General features: G+C 53.8%; 1 protein-coding gene across 1 annotated transcript; it reads right to left on the minus strand.

Moving 5' to 3' along the window:
• Positions 1 to 6,033: 6,033 nt before the first annotated feature.
• On the minus strand, positions 6,034 to 6,849 carry LOC132085948 (olfactory receptor 14J1-like; the record flags this gene model as incomplete). Its single annotated transcript, XM_059491411.1, has 1 exon — positions 6,034 to 6,849. A coding segment is annotated over one exon (816 nt), but the record flags the coding sequence as incomplete, so codon positions are not given.
• Positions 6,850 to 11,021: the final 4,172 nt, after the last annotated feature.

The raw sequence follows: 11,021 nt of genomic DNA on the forward strand, positions 1-11,021 counted from the left end.
GACAGAGACATAAGAAAATGTAATTCTGTGATAGATATAATGACAATTAGGTTGTTGTCTAATGTGATATATATTTGAACATCAGAATGTCTGGACAACTCCCTGCAGTTCAAAGCATGAAGCCATTCAGTTGAGAGGCACTTGAATGACCAGAGAGCATCTGAAGAAGGAAATCTGGGATCAATGGGAAGGTCATAAATCCAGGTGGTCGAGTGAAGAGATGTCCTTAGACATGGCCATTTAAACATGAGAACTGGAAACACTGGAAGGAAGAGCAACATGAAATATTAGACTAAGTGCTGGTGACTAACATAGAGAAAAAGACTGATATTTTTTCCTGGAATGAGTACAAGAATCCAGTAGATCCAGAAAATTCCTGTTCCTTGTGGAAAAATATGCCATCTCCTAAAAGTACTCAAGTGAGTCGGGTAATAAAGATTTGCTTGTATATTAGGAAAGGAACAGGTATTAAAACCTGTGCCCCTTTCCAGGCAGACATCAGCTGTGTGCCCATGAACAGGCAGTGCCACTAGCGCCCTGAGGTGCCCAGCTGGGACTGGATCTCTCAGAGAGCACCTGAGGGAGAGCAGAGCACCTTGAGAGCTGCAGGTCCCTGACAGCCCCACAGGGCTCCTGGCCCATCAACATCTGCTCTGCTCCAGTCTGAAAGAGGGCCCAGCATGGTGCCGGGATCATCAGAGAGCTGAGGTGTGTGCTGGAATTCAATGTCCTCCCCATCGCACAGCAGCCCTGCATTTCCCTCCTGCAGCCCTGGTCTCCAGCACAGCCATGGAGGCTCTTTGGGCTCTGGACTGTTGCTGCAGCCCCCAAGGGCAGCTGAGCTCTGCCTTTGGCACAGTCAGGCCTGGCCAGCGCAGGCCATGCTCAGCAATTGCTTGTGTGTGCCTGGCCTTGCTGTCAGCCCCGGCAGCGGCTGCATGGCCCCTTTGTGGCCCTGTGCTGGCCCAGCCATGGTGGCCCAGCCCCTGTGCAGGCCCAGCCCAGGCCAGGAGCATTGCGGCTGGGAACGGCCCCTGTGCCGTGGTGCCCACAGCAGCCTTGGGGCTCTGTGCCCCATGGCCTCCCTGCTGGGCAGCCTCTGCCAGCTCCTGCAGAGCCCCTGGCACCTGTGGGGCTGCACAGACAGCCCTGCCCCGGGCTCTGCCGGCCTCTGGGCCAGCAGAGAGGCAGCCAGGGCTGGCCATGGCTGGGAACAGGCCCTGAGCCCCGCAGGAGGATGGAGCTGGGCCACAGCCAAACTCAGCCCAGGACAAAGCTGGGCTCAGCAGACAGGGCTGCCAATGCATGGGCACAGAGGCTGTCGCTGACAAATGTCCTGGGCCCCCTCCCTGCTCTGTCCATGCCACCAAGGGCACAGAGCAGCCTCCTCTCTGGGCCACTTGCCTGTTTGCAATGCCTTGCACAGGCGCTGGCCCTGCCCCACAAGGCCTGGCCTGAGTCCTGCCCCTGCACGCTCAGCCAGGCTGAGATGGACACTGATGGTTTCTGGGCCAGGCTCTCTGAGCCCAGCCCAGCTCCCTGCAAGCTCTGCCAGCTGCCCTGAGCTCTGGGCAGCACCAAGGGCCTCTCCCCAGCCCAGCCCAGCCGGCTCTGGCCCCACAGCTCTGCTCAGGCCAGGCTGCTCTGGGCACTGCCCCACGGCCTCAGCCCCTGGCAAGGGCACAGCAGCAGCTGCAGCTGCCACAGGACTCAGCCCCACCATGGGGGAAGGTGCTGGGCCAAGGCCAAAGGAGGCTCCCTGGCTGCCCTGCTCCCCTCTGCAGGAGATGCTGAGAGCTCTGCAGCCCATGCTGCCATCCCATCTGCCCAGGACAACACAAGAACCCTGGCCTTGGGGCCCTCAAGAGCTGCTCCTGCTCCAGGCCCAGGGCCCATCCCGGAGCTGGGGCAGCCACAAAGCTGTGCCCATTTCTGTTCATTGCTACTCTGATGGGGATGGATCCTCAGCCACTTGGAGGTTGCTCATGGATTTTATTCCTCCAGCAGCCTCATCTTTCTTGAACTCTTCAGTTCAGGAATTCAGTGAGAAAAGCTCATAAACATTTGTTCAAAACACCCGAACAAAAAAAGCTTCTGGGAACATTTATATTCTCAATCCTTCTGTGATTAATTCAATTTCAGAAGTGTATTCAAAGTCAATATCCTATATTGAAAACAATGCAGATAGAATTGGTCTCTCCTGTTAAGTTTTCATTTCTTGTTTATACTTTGGTATCAGCAATGTCCATATCAGCAATGTCCTCCAGCACCTTCTAATGCAGTCTGCATAGATATGAAAATCAAGACCCTTCATGGCTGACAATTAGGAACACTTTGCCTTCACCCCCTCCCCACCATTTCCCTCATCATACACCTGGCACTCCTATGGATCAGGAATGGTGTGGCCAGCAGGACCAGGGCAGTGATTCATCCCCTGTCCTCAGTGCTGGTTTGGTAGCACCTCGAGTGCTGTGTCCAGTTCTGGGTCTCCAAGTTAAGGAAAGACATGGAGGGGCTGGAGTGTGTCCAGAGAAGGGCAACAAGGCTGGTGAGGGGTCTGGAGCACAAGTCCAGTGAGGAGCGGCTGAGGGAGCTGGGGTTGTTTATCCTGGAGAAGAGGAGGCTCAGGGGAGACCTCATCACTCTCTACAACTCCCTGACAGGAGGGTGCAGTCAGGTCAGGGTTGGGCTTTTTTCCCAGAGAACAGCGACAAGAAGAGAGGACACAGCCTTCAGCTGCCCCAGGGGACGTTTAGACTGGACCTTAGTAAATATTCTTCACACAAAGGGTGATTCCGCATTGGAATGGGCTGCCCAGGGAGGTGAGTGAGTCACTGTCCCTAGAAGTGTATAAGGAAAGACTGGTTGTGGAATTCAGTGCCATGGCCTGGGTGACAAGGTGGTGTTGGGTCCCAGGTTGGACTTGAAGCTCTCCAAGGCCTTTTGCAGCCTGGTTGATTCTCTGATGATTGTGGCACTGCAGGGCCCTGAGGAAGCAAGGGGCCATTGTGACATTGCGGGGCCTGGTCGCACTAAGACGACCATGGTGACACTGTGACATGGCAGCACAGAGCCAAGGGGCCATTGTGACACTGTGGGGCAGAATGGAAGCAAGGAGTCCATGGTGACAGTCTGGGTCCTGCTGGAACCACAGAGGCCACTGTGACCCTTCGGGGCCTTGTAGAACCTAAGGGCCATTGTGACACTGAGGAACCAAGGAGACCCTTGGGAGAGCCTGGAAACAATGGAATCGAGGGGCCATTGCGCCATTGCACCATTGCAGGGACTCTGGGAACTGAGGGAACAATTGTGACTCTGTGATGGCCCATGGAACCAAAGGGTCCCTGGTGACACGGCAGGATCTTCTGTCACCAGGGCTCCATTGCGACACTGCAGCACCAAGGAATTCGTTGTGGCAATCTGAGGCCTCATGGAACCAAAAAGCCACTGTGACCCTGCAGGGCCTTGTGGAACCATGCAGAGATTTGTGACAGAGCAGGACCTGGTGTCATGATGGGGCCATTGTGACACTGCAGGGCCCCATGGGACCAAAGGGTCAGTGCTGCTCCTCAGGGACTCCTGGAATGAAAGAAACATGTTTGACACCATAGTGGCCCTTGGGACCAAGAGGCCATTGTGACACTATGGAACCAAGGAGAGCATTGCTGCACTGCCAGACCACATGGAACCAAGGATCCACTGTGACACTACAGGGCCTTGGGGGACATGGTGAGATTGTGACACCAAGGGATGCCAGGGAACCAAAAGGAACATTGAGACACTGGGAGGCCTCATGGAATCATGGAGACCATTGGGACACTCTGGGGCCTTGTGGAACCGTGGTGACACCAAGTTCTCTGGGAGTGTTTATGTGCTGGAGGGTAGGAGGGCTCTGCACAGGGCACTGGAAAGGATGGATCCAGGGCCCCAATCAAACAACGTGAGGTTTAAGAAGTCCAAATGCTGGGTCCTGCACTTTGGCCACAACAACCCCTGCAGCACTACAGGCTGGGGACAGAGTGGCTGGAGAGCAGCCAGGCAGAAAGGGACCTGCAGGGACTGACGGACAGAAGGCTGGACATGAGCCAGAAGTGTGCCCAGGTGGCCAAGAAGACCAATGGCTCCTGGCCTGGATCAGGAATAGTGTGGCCAGCAGGAGCAGGGCAGGGATTCTTCCCTTGTGCTCAGCACTGCTTGGGCAGCCCCTTAAATGCTGTGTCCAGTTCTGGGCTCCCCAATTTAGGAAGGACATGGAGGGGCTGCAGCATTTCCAGAGAAGGGCAACAAGGTTGTGGAGGGGTCTGGAACACAAGAGCTTTGAGGAGTGGCTTAGGGAACTGGGGTTGTTTATCCTGGAGAAGAAAAGACTCAGGGGAGACAAGGCAGTGTCAAGGCACAGGTGGGACTCGATGACCTCCAAGGTCTTTTCCGGCCTTTCTGACTCTGGGATTCTCTGAAACCACCCTTGGAGCAGTTGCAGGAGGAGCCCTGGGCCTCCTCTTCAGCAGCTCCAGCAGCCCAGGTCCCTGAGCTTCTCCTGCCAGCCCCAAAGCCCATCCTGTCAGTCCTGCAGAGCCTCTGCAGCTCCTCCTCACTGCCCCGAACAGGGAGCCCCAGAGCCAGACACAGCAGCCCAGATGTGCCCCCCTGGCCTGGGGTGCCTCTGGCAAGGGAGCAGCACCAGGCACTGCAGGAGCCTGCAGACAATTCCTGCAGCACTTGTAGGATGATCCTGCTGCCCAAGGGATGTTCCCATGGTGCCAAGTCAGGAACTGCAATGGGGAGTGGGGCCAGAGAGGAAAGGGCAAACAGGGAGGTGCTGTTTGCAGGGGAGGGAACAGGGGTGGGCAAGAGGAAGAAATTTGTACAAGCAAAGAGTACAGAAAGCAAAGGTGAAGCAAAGGAAATGCTCAGGGCACGTTGGGGGTGGATGCCAGGCAGCCCTGGCTCTGAGCAACAGCGTCTGCAGTGGGACAGGAAACTCCCAGCTGATGGGAACAAACTTTCTGGCTGACTGCAGAGGCCAGGACAAAGCTGAGTGGTTTCCCTGGTGTCCCCCAGCCCTTGCTGCCCCCAGGGGCCGATGGCATTTGTGCTCCCTCAGGTTCATGTCCCCACACCAACAGCATGGGGGTGCTCCCACCTGCTGTGTGCAATGCAAACAGGGGCTGCTGAGCCAGTGCTGCCGTGTCTGTGCCTGCAAGGATGGGGCACCTGTGTGAGCTGGGGGAGAGGCCAGGGCTGCAGAGGGGGGGATGTTGTTAGCAGATCCATGAGGACGCTCTGGGACGCTGCCCTGGGCTGTGCACCACACTGGGGATGGATCAGCCCCTGCTCTGCTGCTCCTTCTTGTCTGCCCCAGGGCCCTTGCAGAGCCCCAGCCATGCTGTTTGCCCCCAGCCTGCCCACGGCCAGCCTGGGGCTGCTCACGGGGCTTTTCTGTGCTGAGCATTGGCCTGGGTGTGTTCTTGAGAGAGCCTGGGCAAGGAGCCTGGAGCCCCCAGGGCCTGGGCTGAGGCATCAGCGCTGCCCCAGCAGTGCCCATGGCCTGTCCCTGCTGCAGCCCTGGCACTGCCACCCCCAGGGCTGCGCCCGGCCCCGAGAGCACTCAGGCCCTGCAGCAACACCAGGGCCACCAGGGCAGCGGGGCAGGGCCACGGCAGCAGCACTGGCAACACCAAGTGCTGCTGCTGCTGGGCACAGCTGCTGGGCCAGCACTGATCTGCCCCCAGCTCTGCACACAGACATTGCTGTGGCAGCTCCAGAGAGGGCAACAAAAGGGCATCTCTGCAGAAAACTCTGCTGGGACATCCTTTAGTTCGTTTAAAGGAAGCAATGGCATAGCCCCTCATTGACAGAGTCTTTGACCATAGGGATGGTAGAGAGAAACAAAATGGGAAATGGCATAAAAAGTGACCTTTCTTTGTGGAGAAGATTAAAAAAGTAAATAAAAGAAAAAACCCATAACCAAATGAACAAAAAGTATAAAAATTTACTTTTATTACAAATGATTGGCAGAAATAGGCCAGCTCTTTAATATTTCCAAAACCATCCAGTCAGCAGTCTCCTCACAGCAGCCTTGAGCTCCTGGTTCCTCAGGCTGTAGATGAGGGGGTTAAGGACTGGGGGCACCACTGAGTACAGAACTGACAGGGCCAGATCCAGAGATGGGGAGGACAGGGAGGGGGGCTTCAGGTAGGCAAAAAACCCAGTGCTGAGAAACAGGGAGAGCACAGCCAGGTGAGGGAGGCAGGTGGAAAAGGCTTTGTGCCTTCCCTGCTCAGAGGGGATTTTCAGCACGGCCCTGAAGATCTGCACATAGGAGAAAACAATGAACACAAAACAACCAAATAGTAAAGAAATGGAAAACAGAATGAGCCAAAATTCCCTGAGGTAGGATATGGAGCAGGAGAGCTTGAGGATCTGAGGGATTTCACAGAAGAACTGGCCCAGGGCATTGCCATGGCACAGGGGCAAGGAAAATGTATTGGCTGTGTGCAGCAGTGAATAGAGAAAGGCACTGGCCCAGGCAGCTGCTGCCATGTGGGCACAAGCTCTGCTGCCCAGGAGGGTCCCGTAGTGCAGGGGTTTGCAGATGGACACGTAGCGGTCGTAGCACATGATGGTCAGAAGGGAAAGCTCTGATCCAATGAAGAACATAAAGAAAAAGAGCTGAGCAGCACATCCAGTGTAGGAGATGTCCCTGGTGTCCCAGAGGGAATTGTGCATGGCTTTGGGGACAGTGGTGCAGATGGAGCCCAGGTCGCTGAGGGCCAGGTTGAGCAGGAAGAAGAACATGGGCGTGTGCAGGTGGTGGCCGCAGGCTACGGCGCTGATGATGAGGCCGTTGCCCAGGAGGGCAGCCAAGGAGATGCCCAGCAAGAGGCAGAAGTGCAGGAGCTGCAGCTGCCGCGTGTCTGCCAATGCCAGCAGGAGGAAGTGCCTGATGGAGCTGCTGTTGGACATTTGGTGTGCCTCAGGAAATGGGACTCTGTAAAAAGTACTAACACAAAAGTTATGTTTGTGGAGAATTTCAAATATCGCAGCACAGCCTGGGGGCACTTTCACCCTTGCTGCCTGCCCAGGGCTCTGCTGCCTGGAGTTGTCCCTGCCAGCAGCTGCTCCCTGTGCCCAGGGCTGGGCCCTGCCAGAGCTGCCAGAGCCCAGCCCAGCCCTGGGGGCTCAGCTCTGCCCTGCAGACCCCTCCCAGCTCTGGCACTGCCTAGGGGCAGCTCTGGCTCTGCAGGCTCTGATGGCAACATCACAGGAACCCTGAGGAGACTGGGAAAGCAACACCAATGCTGCCTCTAAGGGGCCATGCAAGGATTTCTGTCACTGCCTGTTTTATTAACATCTGAGAGAATTTTGGGGGTTTTTTGGGTTTTTTTTTTCCAACCTGAACTGAGAGATGAATATCTATGTGCACTTTCCTATCCAGGCAACCCAGAACAGTATATTCAAAAAGCAGGAAATTCCCTTTCATTCAGCCCCTGCCTTGCTGTGCTCCCTGTATAATCTATTTGTTCTGACATTAAATGCCATCCTGGAAGCAGTCCTGAACAATGCAGCATCCACCCCACACAAGGAGAACACTTCCAAGCCTGACCAGCTGTCTCCTCCCACCCAGATCTTGTCCCCCAGTGCTGGGAGCAGCTGCCAGGGCTGGCTGAGAGCTGTCCCTGGCAGGCAGCAGAGTCCCTGCCCAGCACAGCGCCCTGGGCTGCAGGACCCTGCTCCACAGGACAGCCCTGGGCACCCCTGGATGCTCTGCACAAGAGACAATCAGAGAATGTACTCACAGGGTCTGTAGGCATTGGGATGTTCCAGCTTTAGGAGATGGCTCCAGGATGGCATTGTCCTGCAGCCAGAGGTTCCTGTGCCAAGGGCTGGCAGTGATTCTGCCCCAGGCACTTCTCAGCACCTTCCCAGCCCTGACTGATTGCAGTTCTCTGTGCCTCTGTGCTGTGCCCAGGATGGCAGCAGGCAGTGCCCCAGCTCTGCTGAGCAGGGACAAAAGCTGCTCATCAAGAGAAATGTGCTTTTGAAGCTCCTCTTGGTTACCAGGAGCTGCCTCTGTGCCAGGAGCCCAGCCCAGCTCACCAGCACAGACACAGCACAAGGACATTAATTAGCCTCTAAGGCTTTGTGCTCAGGCCCTGAACATCAGTCCCTGAGAGGGAGCTGAAGAAACCTCTCCAGAACTCCAAGTCAGAATCCATCTCCAAAGTTTCTTGGACTTTTAATGGGTCCCAGTGAGGGACACGACTGAGAAAGTGTCCCCAGGCCCCAGGCAGAGCAGAGAACTGCAGGCAGTGATGACAGGTGGGGACAAAGAGAAGCCAAGTCTTGGTGCCACGGGGAACAGCATCAGGGTCTGTGCCACCAAGGGCTGTGAGGAGACACCTTGTCCTGAGGCCCTGGGGCCTCCTGGCACAGCCCCAGCCAGGCTGGGTACTGTCAGCCCCTTGTCCTGCCCTCAGCATCCCCCCCTAGCCCACATCCCAGTGGCCTCAAGGATCTGCTGGAAGGAGTCCCTGGGGAGCCTTTCTCGGGAATGGCCCTGGGTGGGCTTTTTAATGCTCCCAGGGACTGTAGGTTTTTCAAAGGACTTTGGGTTTGGCTTTTGCCTTGGAATCTCTGAGAGGTTTGTGCACTCATGGTCTCCAATTATCTGCTGTAATTAGTCCCTGGAGAGGCTTTCTCAGTAACAACACTCAGTGGGCTTGTTAATGCTTTATGGTACTTCAGTTATTTTAATGTACTTGGTGTTTCACTTTTCATACAAACTCTATGAGAAATTTGTGCAATCATGGCCCCAGCTATCTGCTTTAATGAATCCCTTGAGAGCTCTGTACTGACACTCAGTGGGGCACATTAACGATTTGAGATACTCAAGGTTTTTAAGGTACTTTGGATTCTCCTTTCCATACATTTTCTCTGTGAGGTTTTTGTGCTATCCTGGCCTCCAGTTCTCTCCTCCAAGCAGCCCATGAGGGGCCTGTGTTGGGATGGACCTCAGTGGGACCCATTTGTTCTTTGAGACACTTTGAGGTTTTCTTCTGACTTTGACTCCTGGAAAGGTTTGTGCAATCTCCTCTCAGGTCCTGAGGTTCCAGGGCTCAGCTCCAAATCCACCACAGGGGTCATTAGGACCAAGCAAGTCCTGACAAACCATGCCTCTGCCTTTATTTCCATCCTCTGTTGTTCAGTTAATTAGGAATTTCTTTTTATATACTTATTGAGAAATATTTCAAAGAGATTCTAATAAATCCCCATTTCTGTTTTAAGGGTGTGTTGTTCTCTTTAGAACAGAGATAATTGCAGCATTCAATGACTGATTGACCCAGGGACTCTCATCAAGAGGTGTGGACTGATCAGAGAACCTGTGCCTTAAGATCTGACCCTGTGTGCACCACCTTGCTCCACATTCGCCAACCCCATCCTGTCTGTCCTCTGTGACTTGGGGACAGCTTTGCTTGGAGAACTGGTGGCACTCAGAGGGGTTTTCTTCTTTTATTTTAGTAATGTAATACTCCTAAATTCCCCACTGAAAACAGACACCCTCCTCAAGTGTTTGCCAAACCCAAGTGCCACCAAGATCAGTCCAGGTCTGCCCTGGGCCATCTGTGAGGGTGTGTGGAGGCCCAGGGTCCTACCATCAGAGTCTCAATCTACCAGCCTGGAAGGGCTGGTCCCAAGCAAGAGGAATAAGCTTTCATGTTAGGGTGAGATGCTTGCTTCTCCCATAGATCTTTGCAGGCAAATGCTAATTTTTGTAAAGTTATGTTACCCATTGGCCCATTAGCACATTACTTATTTCAAGCCCTGTTGTCCACATTTGTCTAGTCCCTCCATTGGCCCTAGTTTACTGCATTCCTCTGCCCCTGTTTCCATATTGGCTGACTTGACCCTAACTACTCTTTTGCACTGTTTTCCCCTACATCCGTTGGACCCGGACCCTCAGCTCCACCCTCACTATCCCATATAAAGCCCTGTGCCCTCAGCCTACACCCTATCTTTGTCTCTGGACCTTCTTGGGCTTTGTGGCCGGTTCCTGTACCAATAAACCCAGATTACAGGAGATCATGTGAAGACCCATCCTGCCTATTCTGACAGCTTTCTAAGGTGGCAGTGAGCTTTTGGCTTATCAGTGCCGGATGCTCCAAGGGCCTCAGTGGTGCCACAATGCTACACTTGGCACCCGAACAGGCACCAGATTAATTGAGCTCGCTATGAGTGTCTCCAGCAGTGATTCTGCCAGCCAGATGTCGCTGGAAGATGTACGCCTTCAGGTCAGCCACAACACTGAAGTGAGACTTGAGTTTTATCGAGGCTCACTGAAGTGGAAGTCAACAATTGTCGCTACAGGACATGAAAGAACACAAGCACACACAGCTGTTCTCAAGGTGAAGAAAAAAGGGAACTTTATTTTCTGACTCAAACATTTATAGTATTCCAAAAGTGACAGTGGATTGGAGGGTCACAGTCCCACCTCTCTAATGACACTGGAAAAACCAACAGTCCATCAACTTTCTCCTCCTCCATAAAGGAATGCAAAACAATGAGTTATTTACAGAAAGTGTGTGAGAAAGTTAGCTACAAGAATGTCAACATCAGAAGGCTTAGAAAATCTTGAAAAATCAGGGCGACATCTCACTCTTTTCCATTTAAAAAGAGTAAAGGAGAAAAGAAAATGAACAATGTGAAAAAGAAAATATGAACAATGTTTGGTGTCCACTTGCGGAGGAATCATCAGAGTGATCACTCTCATCATCTGCATCTGAGTCATCACTCAATGATTCCTCTGCTTGATGCCTTTCAGGTTGGTCACAGTTTCCATCTTGCTCATCAGCTGGATTCTGTCTCTGCGGTCGCAGGTCAGGGCGAACACATTTCGAAGGTACCCAGCATACCCCAGTATATGTGGATGCACAAGCATACCCGCGCCCCGAAGCGATAAGGTCATAGGGACCTTCCCACTGTTTAGTGACTAAATTCCAAACCTGAACCTTCACTCAAGG

The sequence above is a fragment of the Ammospiza nelsoni genome, chromosome 34, assembly GCF_027579445.1.
Source record: "Ammospiza nelsoni isolate bAmmNel1 chromosome 34, bAmmNel1.pri, whole genome shotgun sequence".
Lineage (NCBI taxonomy): Eukaryota > Metazoa > Chordata > Aves > Passeriformes > Passerellidae > Ammospiza > Ammospiza nelsoni.